Source organism: Gopherus flavomarginatus, chromosome 25 (assembly GCF_025201925.1).
Source record: "Gopherus flavomarginatus isolate rGopFla2 chromosome 25, rGopFla2.mat.asm, whole genome shotgun sequence".
Classification (NCBI taxonomy): Eukaryota; Metazoa; Chordata; order Testudines; family Testudinidae; genus Gopherus; species Gopherus flavomarginatus.
The window spans coordinates 9,015,344-9,041,525 of NC_066641.1; the positions used below are offsets into that span (position 1 = coordinate 9,015,344).

The 26,182-nt window shown below is 47.7% G+C and overlaps 1 protein-coding gene across 1 annotated transcript; it reads right to left on the reverse strand.

Moving 5' to 3' along the window:
* Positions 1 to 20,721: 20,721 nt before the first annotated feature.
* On the reverse strand, positions 20,722 to 23,308 carry NXPH3 (neurexophilin 3). The gene is made up of 2 exons (XM_050935211.1): positions 23,140 to 23,308; positions 20,722 to 21,762 (listed from the first exon to the last, which is right to left on the reverse strand). The coding sequence occupies exons 1-2, from the start codon at positions 23,194 to 23,196 to the stop codon at positions 21,034 to 21,036; spliced, it is 786 nt and encodes a 261-aa protein (XP_050791168.1). The 5' UTR covers positions 23,197 to 23,308; the 3' UTR covers positions 20,722 to 21,033.
* Positions 23,309 to 26,182: the final 2,874 nt, after the last annotated feature.

Consider the following 26,182-nt stretch of genomic DNA (forward strand, 5'->3'; position numbering starts at 1 on the left):
GCCGGTACTGCCAAGGCCTTTCGGCACCGGCCGTCGCCGGCACCGAAGTCGACTCGGCACCGCTCCCTTCCTCCGCGGTTGAGAGAGCCTACAATTCCTGCTGGTGCCTGACGGCTCCCCGGCACACGCCGTGGTAGAGCCCCCTGCTCCTGCTGCTTCCGTGCCACCTGCATCGCAGCCAGAGAGCTCGCCTAAGTCGGATGGCCCGGCACCGACACCTGCAGAGGCACCGATGTCATCGGCACCGTCGATTCCAGTCCCCCAGGGCCATTGAATCCGGTGCCTAACAGCTCCCCGGCACGCGCCGTGGTAGAGCTTACTGCTCCTGCTGCTTCCGTGCCGACTGCACCGCAGCCAGAGAGCTCGTCTAAGTCGGATCGCCCGGCACCGACACCTGCTGAGGCACCAACGACGTCGGCACCGTCGATCCCGGTCGCACAAGGGCCGTAGAATCCGGTGCCTGACGGCTCCCCGGCACGCGCCGTGGTTGAGCTACTGCTCCTGCTGCTTCCGTGCCATCGGCACCGCAGCCAGAGAGCTCGTCTAAGTCGGATCGCCTGGCACCAACACCTGCTGCGGCACCGACGACGTCGGCACCGTCGATCCCGGTCCCACAAGGGCCGTAGAATCCGGTGCCTGACGGCTCCCCGGCACGCGCCGTGGTTGAGCTTCTGCTCCTGCTGCTTCCGTGCCAACGGCACCGCAGCCAGAGAGCTCGTCTAGTCGGATCGCCTGGCACCAGCACCTGCTGCGGCACCGACGACGTCGGCACCGTCGATCCCGGTCCCACAAGGGCCGTAGAATCCGGTGCCTGACGGCTCCCCGGCACGCGCCGTGGTTGAGCTATTGCTCCTGCTGCTTCCGTGCCAACGGCACCGCAGCCAGAGAGCTCGTCTCAGTCGGATCGCCCCGCACCGACACTTGCTGCGACACCGACGACGTCGGCACCGTCGATCCCGGTCCCATAAAGGCCGTAGAATCCGGTGCCTGACGGCTCCCCGGCACGCGCCGTGGTTGAGCTACTGCTCCTGCTGCTTCCGTGCCAACGGCGCCGCAGCCAGCTCGTCTAAGTCGGATTGCCCGGCACCGACACCTCTGAGGCACCGACAACGTCGGCACCGTCGATTCCAGTCCCACAAGGGCCCTGGAATCCGGTGCCTGACGGCTCCCCGGCGCGCGCCGTGGTTGAGCTTATTGCTCCTGCTGCTTCCGTGCCGACGGCACCGCAGCCACACAGCTCATCTAACTCGGATCGCCCGGCACTGACGCCCACCGAAGCTCTGACGACCTCGGTACCGTCGATCCCGGTCCCATGAGGGCCTTCGAATCCGGTGCCTGACAGCTCCCCAGTATGCACTGTGGTTGAGCCTGCTGTTCCCTCCATGCTGGAGGCATTACCAACGGCGAGGGATCTCATTGCCATGACAGAGTCGATGCTGCCTGACCCCGGCACCGCCGGTGCGGGTAATACAGTCTCTTCATGTGACCATCCTCTGTCAGCACAGCAGAGCGGCACCGTTCATGATCACGGTCCCGCAGACACTCCAGATCCTGTCGGCACGCCCGACACCACTTGCAGTCCCGGTGCTGTTTTCCTCATCGGTACTAGTCGCACTCGCTGCACCGGTCGGTATCCCATTCGCCGACCCGCTATCGGCACCGTTCCGACTCCCGGCACCGCGACAGGTACCTTGACTCCTGTAGCCTCTCCCCGAGCCTCGAGATCTCGGTCGACCTCCAGGCACCATTCTGGTTGCGCGTCTGGATCTCGTTCCAGGTACCGGTACGCATCCCGGTGCCGGCTCCCGGTGCCGAGTTGGGCAAGGTCCGATAGAGTCAGAGACTCTGCCTGTGCCTTCTTTTAGTACCTCCATGGCCATCCGGACACGCATGCGTGTCATCCCACATGCGCAGATCTTATGCTCAGGACCATGATTCTGATATGTTGGCCAGTGGGCGCCAGCCCCGAAACCAGCCAAGAGTTCGCTGCCGTCTTGGAGGACGGGGGAAAAGAAAAAGGTACCCAGAGCATCCCTCCAGGCCTCGTTCGATGCAGCAGACTCTCCAGCCAGGACTCTGGCCTTTGGTGTCGCCATGAGGTGCATCTCATGGCTCCAGGTTTTAAACCTCCGGCCGGAGCTGCAGTATGCCATTCAGGATTTACCCTTTGTGGTAAAGGCCTTTCGCGGCAAAGACAGCCCCAGGCTGCCAAGCCTAATGGACGATAGGGTCCTAATGCGCTCTCTCAGCATGCATTTGCCAGCGACCAAACGCAGGCCTTTCTGCCCCCACCCGCCATACTCTGTGCCTAGCCAGAGACAGGACTTTGGCAAACGGCGAGGCCAAGGCGGTCGCAGACAAACCTTCCAAGGTGCGCCTGAGGGCGGTGTACCAGTCACAGACCGGGATCCCAATCCCGCTTTCTCCTGGCGTGGCCCTAGTTAATTTCAGATCGCTAGATCCTGCGCATGGTGGAGCATAGATACCACCTCTAATTTATTCCAGCCCTGTCCCCGTTCAGGGACCCCTCTCACGAGCAATTCCTCGTACAAGAGGTGCAGACGCCGATGGACGAAAGGGGCAAGGGGTTTTACTCCCGTTATGCCCTAGTTCCCCACTCGAACGCAGGTCTCAGACCTTCCTAGTCCTGCACGGACTCAACCGGTTTAGGATAAGGTTGAAGTTCTGCACGGTATCCCTGGGAACCATTATTCCATCCTTGCCTCCTGGGGGCTACTATGCCGCCCTGGATATGAAGGACGCGTACTTTCGCTACGCCATCTTCCCTCCGCACAGGAGATACCTCCGCCTTCTAGCTGACTGTCAGTACTTAAAACTGGTTTACGGCCATAGTCGCCGCCTACCTTCGCTGATGTCGGATATGCGTTTTTTCCGTATCTGGACGATTCGCTTATCCGAGGAGACTCTGAGACACAAACCACTCAGCGCGTGGGCATCGTCACGGTCTTATTCACAGGTCGAGGCCTGATGATCACTATAGAGCAATCCACTCTGGTTCCCACGCAGAGGTTGGACTTCCTAGGAGCTATCTTGGTCTCCTACCTAGCCGGAGCCTGCTTATCACAACTGCGGTTTTAGGCGATGGCAACAATCATCTGAGGTCTGCAGGCTTTCCCAACGACCTCGGCTCGTACTTGTCTCAGTCTTCTGGGTCCATGGTTGCCCGCAAGTTGGTAACCAAACATGCCAAGCTCCGCCTCCGTCCTTTCCAAGTCCGACTCACCTCGGCGTACCACCCGGACAGGGAGCCAATGGTCATGGTAGTCACCGTTCCCTCGAGCATCTTAGGCTCCCTAGAGTGGTGGCTAACTCCCTCCCTGGTGTGGGCTGGGAGGCGGTTTCCTCCGCCCCAGCCCTCACTGCCCCTGACGACGGACGCATCATCTCTCTGCTCAAGTGCTCACGGTCACCTCCGAGCTTAAGGCCTTTGGTCTTCTCGGGAGCTGGCATTCCACTTCAATGCCCCAAAAATGAGAGTAGTCCGCCTGGCATACCAGGGGTTCCAGCGGCAGCTGCGAGGCCGTTGTATCTCGGTGTTTACAGCCAACACAGCGGCCATGTGCTTCATAAGTATCCAGGGAGGGACATGGTCTTCCCCCCCACTTTTTTGTCAGGAGGCCATCCATTTCCGGGACTTTTGCATGGCCTACTCGATGGAGCTGGTGACGTCCCTTCTCCCAGGCGTTCGGAACGTCTTGGCGCTTGGACTCAGCAGGTCTTTCCTGTCTTACGAGTGATCACTCTGCCCCATGTGAGGCGTTCTGCTGTCCAGAAGCGGAGATGTTTCCTCACATAGACCTGTTCGCTCACCGAGAGAGCAGAAAATGCCAGATGTTCTGCTCCTTCCAAGGTCTCTCCTCAGGATCGGTCTTGGGCGCATTCCTGATGCCGTGGAAAGGCCAACTCCATTATGCCTTCCCACTGTTCCCACTGGTTCATTAGGTCCTGCTCAAACTCCGCAGGGGCAGAGCGCGCATCATCATGATCACTCCAGAGTGGTCCAGGCAGCACTGATATACCACGTTGCTCGGCCTGTCAATAACAGACCCAATTACCCTGCCACCCCACCCAGACCTCATCACTCAGGGCAACAACAGGCTTCGTCACTCGGACCTGCAGCCTCTTCGCCTCACGGTGTGGCCGCTGCGTAACTGAGCCGGGGTGACAGGAAGCCTTCCACCTGGTCAACGTACCGGGCCAGGTGGAAGCATTTCTTCTACAGCTGCAATACGCTCGATCTTGCTCCTGCTGAGGTCTCGACCCCCTCTATTTGGCCTACCTCTGGCCTTCAGCGGCAGGTCCTGGCAGTATCATCGCTGAGGATACACTCAGCAACCATCTCTACCTTCCAGCCAGGCTAAGGTGGACGTTCCGTGTTCTCATGCTCTATGGGTTCGAGATCCCTCAAGGGCTTGGAGAGCTTGCACCCTCGGGTGCGCCGCCAGCCCCAACCTGGGACCTCAACCTAGTTTTAATCAGACTTATGTCTCCCCCAGTCGAGCCGTTCACGACTGGCCCTCTGATATGCCCATCTTGGACGACAAACTTTCCTCGTAGCTGTTACATCGGCCAGACGGGTCTCCGAGCTCAGAGCTCTTACGAGGGTTCCGCCGTACACTAGGTTTCACAAAGACAAGGTGCAGTTATGACCGCACCCGGCTTTCCTCCCTAAGGTGGTTTCGGCCTTTCATGTTACCCACAGCTCAACGCAATGGGCACAACCATTGCACTCCTTGGACATCTGTGGAGTGCTCGCATTTATATTGCGCTGCCAGAACCATTTCGTAAGGTGCCCCAGCTCTGTCATGGTAGCGGGCCAAAGGGAGGGCTTGCTTGTTTTCCTCTCAGAGGATCACATCTCGGGTGATGGCAGACTTCCGAACTTGTTATGATTTGGCTCATATTTTCCCCAAGCCACATCATCGTGCAGTTTACCAGGGCTCAGGCTTCATCTGCCGCCTTGCTGGCTCGTGTTCCTACCCACGAGATCTGTCGCGCAGCTCCATTGGTCCTCGGTCCATACCTTTGCTTCGCAGTATGCCCTGGTTCAACAGTCAGGAGATGCTGTAGCCTCTGGCTCAGCAGTTTTCATTCTGCCACATTTCACTCCGACCCCACCGCCTACATAAGGCTTGGGATTCACCTAACTGGAATGGATATGAGCAATCACTCGAAGAAGAAAAGACGGTTACTTACCTTTGTAACTGTTGTTCTTCGAGATGTGTTGCTCATATCCATTCCACACCCGCCCTCCTTCCCCACTGTCGGAGTAGCCGGCAAGAAGGAACTGAGGAGCGGGTGGGCCGGCAGGGATATATATCAAGCGCCATGATGGCGCCACTCTAGGGGGCGACCTGCCGGCCCACCGAGTTGCTAGGGTAAAAGTTTTCCGACGAATGTGCACGCGCGGCGCACACACCTAACTGGAATGGATATGAGCAACACATCTCGAAGAACAACAGTTACAAAGGTAAGTAACCGTCTTCTCTCCAGTGAGTTTCATACTGTGGAGCTCATCATTTTATGGATCAGTCTCCTCCTTTTATCTTATCTTTTCCTGTGATGGCAATAGTGTTTGATTATCTGGGAAAATACCAATAGGACAGTCGTAGGGAGATGATGTGAACATGAACTCTATTAAGATGGTTGTGGCTGCTTAATTTAGGGTATTTTGTTTCCTGCGCCGTGTCTCCCCCCTCTCCCCCCCCCCCCCCCCACATTTTTTACTTGTATTATTTTGTCCTTCCAGAACAGGACTCTGCTTTTATTAGTACTGAATCTCCTTTTGTTGCCTGGGACTCCTCCTGAACTAATCTATCCAGTCCACATTACTTTGATCCTGCTCCCTCCCCTTCCGCCCCCACCCTCCTTCTAGTCTTGGTGTCATTGGCAAATTTGCTCATTGTTCAACTTATGCCAAAGAAACACATGACCGACATAAACCAGCTACGCAGGATGTTGAGTTCATTAAGCTCTCTGAAAGAGTCCTGCACTGGGTTACAACTAGCAGAGTGAATCACTCTTTGAAGTTAACAGATACTTCACCACTGCAACAGATGTAACATTGCAGGCACTTGGCAGTACTTCATGGACCAGGGTTTGAAAATTATCAGCCAAGTAGGTATTTTCTGCCTCTAACATCTATGAAATATATTAGGACTATGGAACATGACAGAAGTTCTCATCTGATTTGCAAGGCGAGTCTAGACGAAGCATGACACTGTAAAGTGAGACCTTCTGCACTTGTATTTGGAAATAGTGTAAGACTAGAGTATGGGCAATAGACAGATTCCAAATGAGCCCAGAAATGAGGTGTGCTCCTCTGCATTAGCTAGCGTGTTGGTAGTAATGACACAGTGATATAGCATGACTTCTAGAATTGGCGACTTGTCTGGCAGAGAGGCCAGGGAATTGAAGTTGTGAGTTTTGTATTCCCACTTCTGCTATGGTCTTATTGTGTGACCTTGAACAAACTATTTTGCTTCATATCTCCATAAGAAAAATGGGACTAATTATACTCTCTAAAGCCCTTAGGGGTCTGCGGATGAAAAGTGCTGTAAGTGTTGCTGATTATAATCCTTTTCTAGTGGTCCTGAAATTTATTTTTCTTCATGGCTTTCCCCCATCTTCTGTATTGTTCTGGCTTAGGTAATGCCATCACTTATCCTGCTCAATTTAAAACAAAAGTGAAAACAAACAAACTTGCAGATCTGATCTCAAATGTGATATGGCAGATGGTAAAATCTGAATTAGGCAGCAGCAGTCTCTTATCTGAGGCCTATAAACAAAGCTGAACTGCAAAATTTTCTTTAATGAGCTGAATGTATTCCTAAATGCTGAAGCCTCAAACAGTAAAGATAAAAGGGAGCATTTAGCATGCAGTGAGTTTCTAAACCAACCTTTTTATTCATTTCAGCACCCTCAGAAATCCTTCCATCCAACTCCAGGGCTGTTTTAACGCCCTAGAATGCATCATTTGGTGATGTCATAATTATCCCTGTGACCATGCTATGGCATAGAGCCAGGTTATTTGGAACTAAGGTAAGTGGCATTTTTATTATATTGATGTGGTTTTTGAAAAAATGCCATATATCCTTTGTGGTTAGAATTAATTTTGCAAAACCATGCTCTATAATAAATGCCACTTACCTGAGAGCCAGCTCTGTCCTCCACGGGGGTTAGAATGGAAGTTCTGATGACGCAGAATTATGCATTCTGGAATGTGAGCAGAGCAGGAGTTGGCAGTGGGTAACATCGAGGAGATGAAAAGCATTCTGTGAGTTTAAAAAAACTGCAGCTGTTTTGGCTGGCACATTTCTCTGTTTTTTCTCTAGTGTTGGCCATGGCAGCTGCTACTCAGTGTAGCACTCTCAGCTCATTGCAAACAGAAAAAGATGTCTCCCAAATTTTAGATCTAAGAAAACTTGTCCTGTGAGTGAACAAGTATCAGATATTCGTGCCATGTGATCTAGCGGCAATGTACGTACGTACGTGTGTGTGTATAAGAGAGGAAGAGAAACAGATACTAGATCAGAAAGCAATAGGGGAGCAGGATAGCTCAGAGAATTGGTAAGTAGAAGGAGTACTATTATATATCTGTATGTTCTTGGTATATGATACTCTGTTTTAGTGCCTGTTGGCTGCTCAGTGGCTTACCTGAAATAATTTGATGGTCTCCATCCTTGATAGTTCACACACAACTGCCACCCCCGCTGGTGCTTAATGGTCCTCTTGAAATCGCAGCAGAGAGGCCAAGTTTTGCATGGATCCTGGTGACCATTACCCACTCCTTGCAATAGATAATGTGGGGAAAGCTTGTACTGCCACTGCCCAAAGTGCACCCGTCCCTGAAAATGGATGGTTGGGTAGATAATACTGCAAAACAAAAGCTGGCAATGTTCATTTGGCCAGTACACTGTTTCTGTAGGATTGAGTGACACAGAGTTCTGTGCTAGCCAAATCTGAGGGCCAAAGGCTTTCAACCAGTGACGTGCGACCTCCCTCCTGCTCTTTCTGTGTCTTATTTCTGGTATGAAATAGAAATTTTAAAATAGAGACATAGGGGGACAGCCCAGTGTCCCCCGCAGTAATTCTGAGTGTAGCAGAGACATCGCTCCCAGCTCAAAACTTCTTGTAACAGAGGCTGGAAGCAGAAGGCTGGCTACCAAACATAGAAGCAAATAGCTTTCCTCTAAATAGAAACTGCCGGAGCGTCCCGAGGGCTACAGAGATCAAAAAAAGAACATGCAAGGTAAGCAACGTTTTCTTGTGGTAACAGCTAGGAGAGCAGCTAGGCCTGCTTGGGTCCTATAAACCAATGTTTATTCCAGCTGAGTGCAGGCTTGCTAAGAAGTGCTCAGAGAGAGGCTCCTGTAGTAGAGACTAATGGAGATTTCACCTCCAGTAAATCTGTCAGACAGCAATGGGTGTATCTCTGCATTTGACCATTGTCTTAGTGGGCTGGAGTCAGATATGAGGTGGAAAATATCAACTGCTGTTTTTTCTTTCCTCTCTCTTCAGGTAGCCTTTCTGAAAAACTCATAAACCACTAGCAAACTCTTGGGCTGGTATCAGGCGTGATAGGCTTCCAAGCTGTCTTTCCTTGTGCTGTCTTCACTCCTGTAGTTAGCCCTCGGTCCAACATTGCTTTATGGAATTTATTGAATAGACTCCTCTGGATACCTTGTGCTCACTGTCTATCAGATGAGAGAGAAAACTGAGACCCTGTCTGCCTGCTGATTAAGATCTCTATCTCAGTTTATGCAGTGCCCATCACTGTGGTATCTGAGCAAAACTCTTCCCCAAGAGATCGTATTAACCTAGCTGTCCTGGCTAAATTCCAGTATAGGCAGAATGTGATTAATCGTCAAATTTCCTTCCTATAGTTTCAGTTGGATGCAGTATTCTTTGTTTCAGATCCTAAAATGCTGTGTAATGTTTCTGTGATCTGTTAAAACAGCTTCTGTATTACGCTTCAGAGGCGGCTGCATTTCAGTGGTCTATGAAAATTTATTCCTTAATGTGAGCAGTTTGTGCCGAGATTTTTTAATAAGAGAGTCTATGTAAACGAGATATTATAGACAGGTCCACCTAAAAGAGGCTGCTTCTGACTGTAGCGGAGCCCCCAGGTTGTTTTATGGGTTGGGTGAAGCTGCATTTCTGACCTGAAGGATTCAGATTTGGTAGCGGAGTATGAGCATAGCTACTCTCTGGCGTTCTCCTGTTGTAGCTGTGTTGGCCAGAGGCGTGATCCCTGAGCAACATAGCTGTGCAAGCAGAAGTCCCTAATGTAGACAGTTGTAATGGCAAAACTGCTTTTACTGGTATAACTTGTTCAGCTCATATGGGGAACGGGAGGAATGGTTTTACTCTATTGGTACCAACCACAGCTTAGTCAGCATAGCTGTGTCTACAATAGGAGCGTTTTGCCAGTATAGTATACTGGTATTCCTACACTAGTCAAGAGCTTCTGGTATAGAGACGGCCTACGTGTTTCATAGGGATTGAATCCAGTGCAATTCTCAATGTGCTATGGTACTAGTGCTTTTTCCCTCCGCTCTCCAGTTTGTTCCTGTTCTGTGGCAAAAATCTCTATCTTTTTGTCGGTTTTGGAGGGGAATCAGCCTTGGTAGAGAGGGTGGTCACTACATTGGGGTAGGAGGTAATCTGCGTCCCTTTGGCACCATTCAATCAGTATATAGTCTTCAGGAGGAACAAATTTAGAGTATCCGCCCCTGGATTTCCAAGTGGCCTGCAGAGTGAAGTGTTTTCAGGAAGCAAAAAGAGAGGGTAAGGGTGGGATCCAAGAAGAGGATCTTTCTCTTTCAGAACAGTTAGCAAAAGGGAGGGGAAAATGGAGAATCGCTGGGCTAAAACAATGTAATAAAGGAATGCGCAGAAGTTCCAGGCACACGACCTTGGAGGAAAAGATGCTTTGAGTAGACGGTCTTGGTCCACACTTAAATTTTTAGGTTGCCATACTTAGGGCAGTCAGGAATGTGAAAAATCCTCAACTGTTTGTGCTGTAGCTGTGCAGACCTAATCCCCACTGCGTAGGCACAAGCAGGCTGATAGAAGAATGCTTTTGTCAATGTAGTTATCATTGCTTGGGGATGTGGTGTTTGTAGGATGATGGAAAAACCCCTTCTGTTGCTGTAGGATGAGTGTAGACCACGGGATTATGTTGGTGTAGCTATGTTGGTGTCCCCAGAGAGTAGATGCGTCCTAAAGAAGAGAATTTGTTTTTAATTGATGAGAATATTTCCCGGTGAGGAAAACAGATAAAAGTGGGCATTTCTTGATGCATTTGAAAGCAGAGACACATCTGCCTCAGGTCAGATAAGCCTGGCAAGTGGAAAACACATGAGCCCTCCCTATCTGCTTTTATCACATGCATGATACATCTCCATTCCCTACATGTGTTAGTCACTATAGTGATGTGGCCCTCTCTGCCAAGCTATGTGAACAGCAATGACAACAAACCAGTCTGCTGTCATAGATCATTTTATTGACTAGATGCATTGACTCTCCCTCCCCCCTCACCCCAGTGAAAAATGTTAAATCATTTAGCCAGTCTCTTACCAAAACACTACAAGCGTCCAAATGTTTCAGGAGCTGGAAGAATTCCAGAGCTCAAGAGCATACAAGTAAAACTGAATTATTTAGCATGTTGGGTTTTTTTTTAGTGCAAGCAGGTGGATGCTATGAAACAGTTTTGGGTCTGGAATCCTCTATGGAGAGGTTAATGCCTTGTGGAATTCGAAAGAACAGGATGGGTTTTTCATCCCTCCCTTCTAGACTCTTCCTTGGCAGCTTTTTCTTTTGAATTCTCCTTCCCTATCTTCCCCCCCTGCACCCACCCATAGCCTCGCACTCTTTGTGTTTTCTTCTGATACTTTGCCTACTGAAGCAACTCTTCTGAAGCTGTTGTAACAATCCATTGAGCACTGACAGCATTTGTGATGCTTTGTACAAACTAGAAGATATGGTCCTTGTCCCGAGGGCTTTGCAATCTAGTTCAGACACAGACGGTGCACTTCAAACACAATACTGTACACTCGATGCTAATTCAACTGGAAATTGAGCAGATGTCAAAAGGTTTGGCAGAAGAAGTGGTGATCTTCCCTCTCCTCCCTTAAGGAAGGGTTAGAAAAAAGAGGGAAGTCATCTAGTTTTGTGAATGGAGGAGGCACTTCCAACAATGAAGTGTCTTTTATTAACTGAGTGCTGGTGGGGGAGGAGTCAGGGTGTATGTGAACACCTTGGGGTTGCGTCCTGGAACCCCCATATTCCTTATTTTAATATAATCATGATCTTATATATAAAGCATGCCTTGTAAGGTATCAGGGGAAAGCTTATGACCTGCCGAAAGTCATTTCTCTATCCATATATGTGTTTCATTAATGCATATGAAGTTATGAGAATTGTGTTGGATGGTGGTCACTAAAACATGCTGTAGGTTGGGGAATCAGCCAGACCTTAGCTCCACAAAGGCAACAGCAAGGAAACTAACCAATGCCTGGGTGGGATATGAATCAACCATCAACAACCATTGTCCTGCAAGGGAGCTACAATGCAACGGCTCTCCTGCATGAAGCCACACCAGGGGAATTGCTGGACCTTGCTTGGAGAAATTCAGCAATGCCCCCAGGCATGCCTGGACTTGTGTTCTACAAGCACGTGGACTGAGGGTATAAAACAGACAGAGTGGACACATGCTGGGCCCTTCTCCTGCCCCCACCTATGCTGCAAGCAACCAGGACACCAAGAAGAAGATAAGACTCCAACAGAGGAGATTGGCCCAGGTTTAAGGAACAAACCTGTATTTTAAGGACTGCAATATCCAGTGGGGTGAGAAAAACTGCTTCATCTGGTTGCTGCCCAGTCTAATAGGGTTGAGAGTTTAGACTGCATGCTAATATTTTATTTTGGTAACTCTGACTTTTTGCCTGTCAAATCTATCTTTGCCTAAAATCTATCTTTTATAGTCAATAAATTTGTTTAACTGTTTATCTTTACCAGTGAGTTGGTATAAAGTGTGGGGGCAAATCTGCTCAGGTTTGACAAAGGCTGGTATATGTCCACTTTCCATTGCTGAAGTGGTGAACCAATTACTAAATTAGACAGCATATTCCTGAGGTACAGTACTGGGAGCTGGGTGGGGATTTAGCTGATGCCTTTCTCTGTATGATTCATGAGTGGCTATGGGAGCATTCGTGCAATCTAGCTGGGTGTGGGCTCCACATGCAGTTTTGCTGAGTGATCACAGCACCTGGCAGGGTTTGCTGCTTGTCACGAGCAAGGCATTGTGAGGGACAGCCCAGGCTGGAGAGTTAAGGGGGCACAGTGGTCCCACAGTCCCAGGCTGCACCACGGGGGGATCCCATCAGACACCTAACGGGTGTAAGCAGTAACTGGAATACTGAAGGCAACACACTCTTCACCCCTTGTCGTGCCTATTTGTACTGGAGTACAGAGAGGAGCCTAAGATCTGAGGGATGTAGATGTCAGTTAAACAGGGATGCTGAGTGCAGCTCCACTGTGGACCCATTCTAATTGTTCAGGAGCCTTGAAGATATATTGACGTTGGCTTGTCCAGTCCCATGGGCAGGTTTTAGCTCTTATGTGACAGTTTTTTCTCACTTGATCTGCCCAACTCACATTAGTCCCAAAGCTTTCATACCGCTTTGTTTAAGACCGTATGTTATAACTGCAGAGCTGGCTGCTACCTCTGAAAGTGCTTAAATAGGGATATGTCTGTATTGAAAATCACTGTAGAGGTGATTTACACGCACTCTCTCTCTCTCTCTCTCTCTCTCCACCTGTCAGTTTATACTGTGAGAAAACAAGGGAACCCCATGCTATAATCCTCCTAATAACACCTGCTCAAGCCGTTATTTCTAGCATTGTTTAAGCCACAGTGCAGCTAGGGACCTAACGGAAGAACCAGGGGACACATTTCTGAGCCTCTCCTCCCTTAACCTCTTTGGGCACAAGTCACCAAGAAGAGGAGACTCTGGTACCAGATGGGTGCTCTGTGAGATCTGGGAATCCATCACACACAGTGAATTCTTTCCTCTCACCAGGAGGTTCCAAGCCTCATTTTGCAGAACAACATGTACAAGCTGAGCTCCCCTATGGGATTAGAATGCCCCATCCCTGTAGCACTTGGCTGGGTGCCATCATGCCACCAGTGCATTAAACAGCAAACAGGCTGTTTTCTTAACTGTCTACTTCTGTCCTTTCTGTCGCACAGATTGGCTTGGTTGGCAACATCCCACCTTCCAGGTCAGAGTGTGGTGGTTTTGGGTGGCGTGGGGGGTGGGGAGGATTGTTCTTTTACCCTGATCCTAGCCAACCATGGGTATGCTTTTTGCACAGAAAGAAGTTCCAGTGATGATGAGATTGTTTTCATAATGCGACATCACATTTTCTTTCTCAGTGAGCAGTGCGGCTCGGCCGTTAATTGGAGAGAAAACAATCAGAGACCTGCTGCTGCTGGTGTTTGTTTAAAGCATGGGAAGATGAAGGAAAGCTTGTGTGTCTGAGAGAGCAGCTGGTGGTAAGCTGTGTGGTGGAAGCAGTCATACGTGGGGACTGTAGCTCACTATAATTGGCAAACGAAGCCATAGTCATTCTTTTAGCTCAAACGCCATACTTCCAACACATAAACATGTTTCGGGTCTGACGTGTGTAATAACAAGCCACAGTGTTTGGAGTTTTACTAATAATTGTCCTTGCATTCCCCACTTTCCGCTGAGGATCTGCACAGTGCTTTACAAACTCTAAACGTCACCACATCCCTGGAAAGCAAATGAGTATTATCCCCATATAGATGGGAGCAAACCAGAAACACAGAAACAGAATGACTTGGTCCAAGATCGCTTAGCAAGCCAGTAGCATAGTCAGGAATAGGGCCCGGGAACTGTGCTTCTTGAGCTACTAGACAGCACTGACTTAATAAAATCCTGTCCTAATTATGCCAAGGTATTGCAGCAGATGTGGTATATGAAAAGGAAGTATATTGCCTTATTAGAGACAATGCAGAGGAGGAGGGTAAGGATGATGTCAAGTAACAGGGAAGACTCCAGAATGACATGAAAGAAAATGTCACCAAATGTTGTCACTTCACCAAAAGTAGGGAATTTAGCCTTACAATTAGATAAATGGAGTCTGGTTTAGTGACTGGGGCCCTGACCTTGGAATCGGGCAATATGGATTTTATTCTCAGTCCTGCCACTGACCTGCTGTGTGACTTTGGGCAAGTGACTTCTGTTTCCCCTCGTACCCTTTGTCTATTTTGTCTGTAAACTCCTCAAGGCAGGACTTTCTCAATCTGCATATGTACAGTCCTTAACACAACAGGGCCATGATCCTGGTTGGGGTCTTAAAGCACTAAGGTAATGTTAATAAACAAAGTTGGCCACAGCTGCTTTATGCAGAGTAATAAATGGGTAGAATAAGTTACCAGAGCAACAACTGAAGCAAGGGATATAAATTCATGGAGACACCTACAGGTTTAAAAAAAAAAAAAAAACCCACACAATTCATAAATATATGGATAATTCATTAGATCTCATAATTCAAGCTAACAGTCTCAATGAAAACATTGGGTTATATATTTCCTACAGTTCTCATGGACTATAGATCTTCAAAGCCTTCTTAACCATTTGATATTTCAAGAATATAAAACAGTCACGTACATTGATTTATATTATGGTAGCACTTAGGAATCGCATTCTGAACCAGGACTGCGACGTACAAACACAAAACAAAAAGGCAGTTCCTGTTCCAAAGAGCTTACAATGTAAAGTGGCTCTCCAGCCCCTGCCTGGTCAAAATGGAAGGGGCAGCCACCACTGAGACTTGAACATTTTCCCCACAGAAATCTAAGTAATAAATTCTGTGAACTTTTTAACTGCTTAGAAATCTTTCACTATTTAAAATGAAACTAGCATAACTACTCCTTGCTGAGGTTCAGCAGTCTGGGTAGTTTGAAGTTGTGCTGCTTCTCAGTTTCAGGGCATGGAAAAAGACCCTTGAATTATGTTTTTAAAGTGGGAAAAGTACACTGTATATACTCGTTTATTAGCCTGTTAGTTTATAAGCTGACCCCCGCCCCAAAATGGATAGGTAAAAATAGCAAAAACTGTATGACCCTTTCATAAGCAGAACGTATATTTCAAGGGTTGGAAAACTTTGGTTCCTGGCCCATCAGGATAAGCCACTGGGGTTGGGACGTTTTGTTTACCTGGAGCGTTCACAGGCATGGAACCCCTCAACTCCCAGTGGCCGCGGTTCGCTGTTCCCAGCCAATGGGAGCTGCGGGAAGTGGTGCCATTTCCCGCAGCTTCCACTGGCTGGGAATGGCAAACCACGGCCACTGGGAGCTGAGGGGCTCCATGCCTGCAGATGCTCCAGGTAAACAAAACTACAATGTATTAGATATTCAATTCAATGATTCCATACAGTTTAAAATCATCAAATTTTGGTGTAGATAAGCTGACCCCCTTTGATGCGTCATTTTTTTACCAAAAATATTCAGTTTATGAACGAGTATATATGGTAGTTTGTTTTTCTCCACCTTTTATGATCATTCGATTGTACCTGAAGGATATTTCATCAAACCTTCTGAAAAACAAACCAAGCCTCTTTATGCTGACAGAGTCTATGGAAAGTTGCAGCTCGTGCGGAGTCATTTTTCCCCCCCAGAAAGTTATTGACCCAATTTCAGTATTGTCAATTGCAAGTGTTCAAAAATCGTGAGTCAGGCTCCACAAAAAATTAGATTGACTTTTAAAATCAGGATCATTTTAAAATAATTTTGGGCTTCCTTTTTTTTTTTAATTTGCTTTTTGGTGTTTGAGCCATTAGAAGTTATATTTTCAAGCTTTTTTGTTTTTCTTTTCTTTTTTCCCTGCAACCATCAGGGCTAGAAACTTTTTGGTTTTTTTAATTGAAAGTTGAGATTCTTAGGCAATAAAATGACTGCTGTAGCCAGGGTTGTGCAAAAAAACACCAAATACTGCAAGACTCATGATAAAATTACAAGAACTGGCAACACATCAATTTTAGGATTATAAAAAGAAGTTGTATCAAATGAACTATGATGCTTGTGGCAAAAAACCTTTACTTACAAATTAATACTAATAATTCCTTCTCATTCAAAATCTTGGCATCTGGCTGGAATATTTGTAGATTTATTGAAGAGTCTTGATGACATTATGGGCTATAATACGAGCTTTGGTGTTTCAATGGATTCCATATTTTTGTTAAGCTTCAGAGTATGCCATCCTTGCTTTGAGATGGGCCTTTCTTTGGGACTAGTCGTATTGTAATGAATTAGACCAACATTTCTCAACCTTTTTGATACTATAGACCGGCTTGCTGCCTTCCTAAACTGTGTCAGGGACATCTCGGGGACCGGTGTTGGTCCACCGACTGGTTGTTGAGAAACACTGAATTGGACCACTCAGAGTAAGGAACTAAATATGATTTAGGGTTGCATAACTGGTCCCTTAATCTCAAATAAATATCCCGTTTAACATATCCAAAGCTAGCAGTGGCAGAGCTAAGTGTGGTGACTTGAAAAAAATTAAATGACAAGGGAAAGCCACATCTACAAGTACATAAAAGGTCTAAATGCCCCCCATAACGGAAATGGATTTAGGGTTTGGTTTAGGCAGGTACCATGGGATTTAATTAGGAGCAGTGAGATGTGAAACTAAACAAAGGAACCTTTAGGTTGAATGCAGTGATGGGGAAGACGTACTAGCTATTCAAGTGTAAAACAGTCTCGTAAGGCAAATGGTAGAAGCCCCATCATTTGAGCCACTTAAAATGGACAGGATAGAAGCAGAGAATTTACAGTGTACAGAAAAAGCCATCAGTGGCAGGGGTGGGGAGAGAAAATGGCAATGCTGTAGGTGGTCTCCATCTCAAATTCCTGTGATTCTGTGTAGTACATTTTCCTCAATGAAAAGTGTCATGTTGCTGTTCTGTAATAACTACATTTGATTTGTTTCTCAGTAGCTTCTGATTTTTCTGATTCTTCTTGTCCTTGGTGCAGTGGCCAGCTGGCTTCTTTCTCCCCTGGAGTTCTGACAGTGTCAGCTGTTGAAAAAGTGAGTTATGTTAATAGCAGAGCGAGGGTGGTTGACTTTGGCATGCGGATGGGGCAATTGATTCTGGGAGGCTGGGTTTCTGAACACGCCAAAGCAAAAGTTAGATGCATCTTTGAGACTCATTAAAAGAATTAGAAGGATTTGGTGGGGAAGGAAGAGAGTCTATTAGCCAACTGGGGAATTTCATACTGGAGATAGAGGAAATCACTGCCATGTACTGTCTGGTTCTACATCTCGGCCAATAGCAGATGCAATCGAAAGCTGTTCTTTCTCCTGAGACATAGATATCGGCTTCCACTTCCATTGAGTTACTCTGCGTGGTGGAAGCCTGTGCTTATAAACAGAGATGGATGATTAACTGCAAAAATATTCCCTAAATATTGCTATGATTTTTTTTAATGAACTCCCCCTGTCATGGATGCATGACTTTTTTGGTTTTGCCTTTGGTTTTCCACAGTTGTTCCTGGAACTAACTTTTTATTGTTTAGCATTTGCAGTAATAATAGTGTATTTCAAGTATACATGTTCATGGAGAAAATAACTTAAACTTTCTGTATGTATTTGCAGCAGAGGTTCCTTCATGAGTGTTAGATTCATCTAGTCCGGGAACAAGAACAATATTGTGTGGCCAATCTCCACTCCACAGCACAGCATGAAGAGTAAGCTGCAGAGCAAACTAAATTAATTACAAAATAGAGCTCAATAAATTCAAGGAAATTGCCACATATTCTCAGACATTTCATTGAACATAAGGCGAAATTGGTTGAATAAATTGTTACACAGGGTCTCATTCGGGTCTAGTTGGAACAAAGAGGGGTGAGCCACATAGGTGATAGAATGTGTATCTAGCTTATGTGTTTTTTACCTTCTTTTGTTTGTTGTTTAGTTTAGTGAAATTCTCTTTTGATCATCTTATGTTGCTTGGTTAGTTGGGAGGAGATGATTCTAATCTAGAATAATAGACAGTGCTGGTCTCCTAGTAACCACTAGCTGCCCTATTGCTTTCTAAAATGCTGCATCCTGTATAGTCTGGCTGTTTGTTTTTGATGCTCTGAAAATTAAATTTTTCAGAAATATCTCCAAGTGAGCAACTTCCATGTATTTTTTTTTCCTCTTACGGCGGGAGGAAAGAGGTTAACAGATTTTTCTTTATTTCTTTTCAGAGGAAGCATGAAATCTTCTGGGGATGTACCTTAGCTTGCTCCCTGTGAGATGAAAGCAATCCTTTCAAAATATCAGATATTATGACTGCTGTTTATTTTTGTTGTTTTGGTTTTTACAGCTGAGCTTTCAAGATATTTTGTGCTCTGGTTTGTGAAGAGTAAAAATTCCTCGTTATTTAACTAAAGCTTTCTTGATTGATGTAGTTGACTGGCTTCTCGGTGTTACTCTGTATGTAAATGCTCAGATACGTGTAATAGAGCCTCACTGACTTGCTGTAATAACCAGATGATCCACTCTGAATTAGCAATCAGGTAAACAAACATGATTGAAAAACAAAAGCAGAACAGCACCACACTGGATCACAAAACCTGCTTTAACTGTCATTCAGTTTCAATGCATAATATACTAGTAAATGTACCTGGGTAGGATTTTACTGACGTGATAAAGTCTTAGTAATGGGAGACCTTGGCATAGTGTAGGGGTGGGAAGGGACAGAATGGAGAGCTCGCTGGGTCTTCTGTGAGAATGCCAGTCTGCGTCCTCTGTGCATCAAAGTGAAGTTTGTGAGGTTCTAATGCAGGGGTGGGCAAACTGGGGCATGGCGGCCACATCCGGCCCTTGAGACATTTTAATCCGGCCCTTGAGCTCCAGCTAGGGAGCAGGGTCTAGGGTCTAGGAACCACGGCCAATGGGAGCTGCAGGGGCAGTGCCTGCAGATAGGGCAGTGCCTGCGGATGGTGCAGTGTGCAGAGCCACCTGGCCGTGCCTCCACGTAAGAGGCAGAGGGGGGACATGCTACTACTTCCCTGAGCTGCTTGAGGTAAGCACTGCCCAGAGCCTGCACTCCTGTGCCCTGACCCCCTTCCCAGCCCTGATCCCCCACCCACCCTCCAAACCCTTCAGTCCCAGTGTGGAGCACCCTCCTGCACCCCAACCCCTCATTTCTAGCCCCACCTGAGAGCCTGCACCCCCAGCCAGAGCCCTCCCCCCGCACATTAACCTGCCCCAGTCCGAAGCCCCCCTCCCACACCCTGAACTCCTCATTTCTGCCCCACCCCAGAACCCGCAACCCCAGCCAGAGCCCTCACCCCCACCCCAATTTCATGAGCATTCATGGCCCACCATATAATTTCCATCCTCAGATGTGGCCCTTGGACCAAAAAGTTTGCCCATCTCTGTTCTAATGTATAGGGAAAGGCAGAGAGATTTGAGGCTACAAAGTCAAGTTTAGTAACTCAGAATTCACACATGCACTGCGGCATATAAACCCCATACAGTGCCTGATTTAAAATGCTAAAGGTCACAAGTTCAAGTCCTGCAGGCTAATAAAAATTTATCCAATGCTCAGATCGTAGAAAAAATGAATGCAGGGGAAGAACCTGAACAGAAAAGTATATATGGGCAGTGGGGTTGGGAGAGGCCATGTTAGGAGACTGGATCATGCATTTTGCATTTCTCATTCATAACTGTGAAGATTTTTGTTTTTTAGCCAGGGAAGAGAGACTTTTAAAGACCAGATGGTTCTCAATGAAAACACTTACCCTGCCCTCTTAGCACTGGGGAAACTTTATTCTCCATTTCAAGGACAAGATTTTATTTTATTTTTTAAAATAAATTAAATGATACAGCCAGCACTTGACTTCTCTCTCTCACACACACACATCTTTTCACCAAAAAAATCAAAAAAAAAAAATACAGAAGCTACATAGTATATAGGGTTGAGATGCTTTGGGGCTCAGGGATGGGTGGAAGAGATCTGCTGGAGGTAGACAAATAATAGAGAACAGGAAGCATGTGGGGTGCTGACATGACTGAGAATGCAGATGCAAGGGGGAGAGGAGAAGTGATGTGGGTCATGGATTTGATGAAGGCAAATTCGTGAATCCTATATGCTGTGCCACCATTTTTGACTGGGTTGACCCAGAGTTTCTTTATCTTTCAATCCATAGGGCTGAGATTCTGTAAAAACTCCAGCCAGCAGGAGTGGCTAACAGAGTCTGAAAACCCCACAGCAAGGAGAGATGACACTTCCTCTGGAAACTTGTCATCCCCAGACAATCAAATTTCCCTTCTTCATTACTGCCTAGTTGTGGCAGAGGATCCTCCAAATATTTCTACTTCTGAGCTTTTAGCGCTTAGTCTCTGGAGACACCTGCACTCCCAAATACAGATTGTACACATAAGATCCTGATAGTCAACTCTAGCTCATACTTTGGTAGAGCTCCAAGTACATGGTTATCCACTGATATCAAACAGCCATCTTTAATACACTAGCATGAGTCCTCTTTAATATCCTTATCTCCAACGAGACCTCTTACTCTAGAGCCAAGCCACAGTTGGTTTGGTTTTTAAGCATGTGTCTGTAGACCCCTTGACCCAATGTCCAGGCCTTGGTTTCTTGGCCACGTGAGCTAGGTCCAGGCAAATATTCTTGTGTTGAGAAACCCAAATCCTGATGATGATTTCTGTACTTTGTGTCCAGGCATCTTCTACATAGCCCAGTCTCTAAAGACCACAGCTCTGAGTCAGGTTTAGAAACGCCAGTACCCTGAGTCTAGAATTCCTTTCTTCAACGCTTAGGCATTCAGAGAAAATCAGAACTCCTTCCTTTTCTGTCCTGCATCAGAACTCTGGTTTCTAGAGACCCCTGCACTCTGCTTCAGCTTACAAAACTATTTCCCCAGGACACCCGTCTCTGGGCTATTCCTGAGATGGAAGAGGTCTATCATCCAGAGGGGTAATAAGGTACATCACTGTGGTAGTTATAGTCTGGACACACCTTCTGCACTAGCCTGTAGTCTATGCTGTAGAAGGTGATGTAGATGCAAATGATTTTGAAGGGTTTGGAACAGACCCAGGAGACATGACTCTGGGTGTGCTCATAGTAGCAGGTTTTGGAGGGGTCGTAAGTACAGAGTGTGGTTTTCTTGGCATGATCCACTTTCTCGTAATCTACCCGGCAGTTGAAGATCTTGGATTCTTTGGCCTCAATGAAGATCTGCTGCTCCAGGTCAAACTCCACTGTCTTGGTGGGCGGGACGAGGCTGACAGAGATAGTGCCCTGCCCAGTGGAGTTGTGCCGGAAGAAGACATTAACGGTACCGTTACCATGATCGACGACCTTCCCAGTGATCAAAAGGTTCAGCTTTACTGTCTTGATGTTGGAATAAAAATCACCCCAGCCAAAAATTTTCTTAAACTTGCCTGTGTTTGCCACAGGGTCCCTGCGTCCTCTAGAGTGTGTGCCCTGGTCCAGCTCAGAGAGATTGTCCAGGACTTCCCAGAACTCTTGTGAACTAGAGACCAGCTCTAGGTAAGTCAAATTCTGCAGTGGGGTTTGAGTTAGTAGGGACTTCGGGGAGAGGTGCTCCCTCTTCTTTTGCAGTTGGGGTCTGTCTTGAACTTCATTTTCACCTTGCTCCGCATCCTCCCCCTGTTCTTGTCCAGAGATCACCTGAACAGGACAATAGGAGAGAATAAGAGAGATATGTCTTCTCCCTCCCACTGTTCTTGTACTCTCTCCTCTTTCCACTTACCTCTAGACATGTCATCACAAGTCTTCTACCCTCTTTCTCCTTCCTCTTTCTTGTTTTCCTGCTCCCCTTTCTCTTATATGCTTCTCTCCGATCCTCCTTTGAATAACCTCCTTGCCCCATCTACCCTATTGTCTCTCTACACTCATCCTTCCTTTGTGCCCTGAGTAACGGGCTTTCTTCCACGTGAGCCTCTGGGATTTTGTGTGCCCTTTTGTTCAAGGTGCCACCTAATCCCTCCAGCTTTCCAAAAATGTCACCTGAGGTCAATTCCCCAGGATCTCTGCTTAAAGCTGGTGGAGAGGGGCATAGAAGAGATGGGCAGGGGATGGGGTTAGTGCTTGCTGGATGTAATGGACTAATCACCAACCACTGTCCTAAGAATGCGGGTCTTATAGCCTTTCCTCAGTCACTGAGATCCCGCCCCCCCCCCCCACCCTATGGTTCAGTTGACTATAGCACCATCCTCTGGTCCTTCGGTCTCCCAGCTGCTGTGGCTGTCAGGCAGTGGGCGACAGGGACAGAATCAGGGCCAGCTGTGGACAAGCAGAGGCACAGCCAGTCCTTGGCAAGGTCCAGTTTTGAAGTCAGGGGGGCGGCGCCTCTTCTTCCCCCTCCCTCCCCACTGCAAGGTCTGGCGATATCTCAGTCCTAGGCTGGCTCTCCCCCCCCCCCCCCCTGCGGAGCTCTCTCGCTGGTGGGAGGGGAGCTGAGGTTGCAGAAGGGGGGGCAACATCTGGCTGGGAGGCAGGTGAGAGATCCAGATGTGACTCACCTATACCCCCCCCCAGGGGAAGTGAGGTTGCCGTGGTGATTTCAGCCACTCAGCTCCGTGTGTGTCCGCCGGGGGAGGCGGGAGGGCTGGTTGGGACCCTGCGGGCTTTCGGCGCTCACCTGGCGGAGAAGGAAAGGGGCGGGGGAAGCCACCTAGGCTCCGCGCCCTGTGCCACCCCCCCGGCGGGCAGGGGGGACAGCGGGGCACGCTCCCGCGGGGTGAAAGGTGCCCTCCGCCCCCTTCCTCCCACCCTGGGCGCGGGGAATTGGTCACACGTGTCCTTGAACTCCCCACACTTTGGGGGAGCTGCCTCCTTTCCTTTCCCCGCAGCCCCCCTCCCCATCAGCCAGACACTCCCCCCGCCCCATACCAGCTGCACAATCACATAAGTTTTTTTTTTTGGGGGGGGTGTTTAAGACTTCTTGCAAATGCCTCCTTATACTTTTAAAGAGCCTCTCTCCCCCCCCATCCCCTTTCCCCAGCCGAGAGCTTCCCTCTGCCCCCCCCCCCCCCAATCACTCACCAACAGGGAGATGCTCCCCGGGACCAGGAACAGCAGGCAGCAGCGAGAGAGCTGCATTTTCAGCCGGCGCCTCTCCTCCTGCCTCGCGGTGCCTGGAACTGGAGGGGGGCGGGGAGGTGTTGGTCCTCTTATAAGCGGGGCTCCTGGCTCCTACGGCCCCCCCATCCCATGATCTTCCAGATCTGCTGCTGGGCAGAGGCAGGCGCCAGCAGCCGCCCCTTACACCTGCCGCCGCCGCTGGCTCCCTCCATGTGACGCTCTCTCCCCTCTGCTTCGTGGCAGACTCTGTGAAACTCTCCTACCCCCCGCCCGCCCCCCCCCCCCCCGGGCACTGTTCGCACCCTCCCACCGGCAGGTACCTGCAGCAGCTCCAGGCTTAACCCTTCCCTGCCTGCACCGCAGCTGGACCCTCCAGAGGGCAGGATTCCTAACAGGCTTTGGCCACTCAGTGTGGATGCTCCCAAATATGACTTGAGACCAGCGTCCCCATCAGTGCCTGAAACCTCTGGGGGACACGAGAATCGTGAGCTGGAAAAGTCTTTGTCCGCCTGAGTTCACCATGGGATCAACATGCTAATGCTGAATAAAGGAGGATGAACTATGAAAAGTAAGGTAGCGTGTGAAGTTTGGGGAAAGCAAACCCAGGATAACGTATTATTCTCCAAACTAGGATAATACCAACAGCCAGGATTATATCTTTACTCATCACCTGAAGGTCTCCCAGTGCCCTGCTGCAGTGACTTCCAATCTTTGAGTCCTAGGACCATAGAACAGGAAACAAAGTTTGGGACACTCCTGTAACCGTAAAGGCCAGGGAAGGGTAGTCACGACCTGTCTGGGACCTATTCATGAACCTCTGAATTCAATGATCACCATTAGAACTGGCTGGGAATTTTTCAACCAAAATGTTTTATCTGCAAATTCACAGAAATAGACACTGTTAGGCTTGGAAAAAAGTCTGAGTTGTCCAAATGTTTTGGCATTTTCATAATGACTTTTTGTTCAGAAGTTTAAGCTAATTGCAGTAAAAAACAGGTTATTTGTTTAGGTTTTTGGTTCATGAAAATTTTTTGAGCTCTGTTTTTCTGTCCCATTCAGGATGAGGAAAAAACATTTGAAATCTCACATATTTGCAGGGCAGGAAAACAGTTCTCTTTGGGAGGGGTAGCTGTGTTATTTAGAAGCTATTTGGCTCATTCAGGGGAGATTCTATAGGAATGGACAGAAGGTAAATATAAACAGTGCTTAAATAATAAGAAAACAACCTTCCTCTAAAATCACTGGTTCTTGAACTGTGTTTGCTTTGTGCAGTCACTCACATTGTGGATATGTATCACTGGGTAGCCGTGTTAGTCTGTATCCACAAAAACAACAAAGAGTCCGGTGGCACATTAAAGACTAACAGATTTATTTGAGCATAAGCTTTCATGGGTAAAAAAACTCATTTCTTCTGCATCTGAAGAAGTGAGGTTTTTTACCCATGAAAGCTTATGCCCAAATAAATCTGTTGGTGTTTAAGGTGCCACCTGGCGACTCGTTGTTGTTGTGGATATAAAACACTGTCATTCTGATTTCTGAGGTGTTTCACACTCCCCTTGCATATGGGTGTAAGTGACTTAGCTGTATGGAAATACAGAACTGGGCCCAATAGAATGTTCCTTGTCACTATTTCTTGCACAAGAGTGGATAAAATTTGGTAGGAGGGGGGGAAGAGATTTGAAAAAATAAGCATGGAATAAATTCAGAGGAGGATCTCCTGGTGAATAGTCCAGGAATGGAACCTCTACACTTCTAAGAGACTTGAGAAGCAATGTGGTCCAGTGCCTTGGCCAGTGGGCTGGGAGTCTGGAGATCTGTTCCCAGCTGTGTCACTGACTCATTGTGTGACCTTGAGGGAATCACTTCCCCCCCTCTGTTTTCCCTGCCACCCTTTAGGTGTCTTGTCTATTTATAAACTCATCAGGGTGGGGTGTCTCTCTTTTATGTGTATGTACAGCACCCCTAGTGCAATGAGGCCTTGATTTCAGGCACTACCATAATACTACCACTAGTGAATATATTACCTATGAAAACCCTGGTCCTGTACTATTGAAATCAATGAGAGCTTTGCCATTGTCTTCAATGTGCATAGGCTCAAGTCCAAAGTAGGCATCAATGCAGCTTGGCATTTAGTTTGTCAGTTGTTCATAAAATATAAAGAGCTATAAGATATAGCTAGTAGACCTTAGTTTACCATATCTTACAATGTCCAGAGACCTTGAAAGAACAGTAGTTAAGTTTGTGGTGTTTTTGTTTAGTTGACCTGGGCACTGGAGAAACCTTTGAAGTTCACAAGACTTTATTTATTTTGAATTTCAGCTGTAAGCCCTGCTGATCACTGACTGGCTTGGAAAACACCACATGAAATCTGCGTAGGGAATAACCTACCCCAATGCACGATCATAACTTTGACCCTTCCCATTTTTTGTAGTAATTTTCTCTACCTCCTTCTCTATAACATTTAAATGGCCAGCGCTTGATAATTTTAGCTCTGGCCTGATCTCCTCTCCCTCCTGTGTCTGAAATTCACAAGAGGCAAGGAACTGAAGAAACGTAACTTAATTCCCCCAAAGCCACTTTATTTGTATTTATATTATCCCAACATTAAAGCAGCCATCCCAGGCTCTGACACGCTTAAAAAATATAGAACTTCCCCAGTCAAATAAACAGCCCCCACCTATTGCTTCCAGCCACAACTAGGAGAGAAAAAGGAACAGTGGTTTAAATCAGTTGATCTAGGTGGCATCATTATGCTTATTTTGCAGATGAGGAAACTGAGGCACAGGGGGGAGAAGTGACTTGCCCAAGGTTACTGCAGCAGAGCAGTGGCAGAGCCAAGAATAAAACTGAGATCTCCTGAGTCCCAGTCTAGTGCTCTAGCTACTAAGCCACAGTATCTCCCACAACAATCCCACCAGAGTTGCCTCTCTCTCTCTCCCTCTGCATCCTCACTAATCTCTCTCCTCCTCATGAACCAAGTAGAAAAGATGAGCCTTGCAGCACA

Excerpts from the sequence above, each read along its gene's own strand:
- NXPH3 (XM_050935211.1), bottom strand. The coding sequence starts at position 23,196 with ATGCAGCTCTCTCGCTGCTGCCTGCTGTTCCTGGTCCCGGGGAGCATC. Across the intron at positions 21,763-23,139 it reads CGGGGAGCATCTCCCTGTTG|GTGATCTCTGGACAAGAACA; the intron begins GTGAGTGATTGG and ends TGTCCTGTTCAG.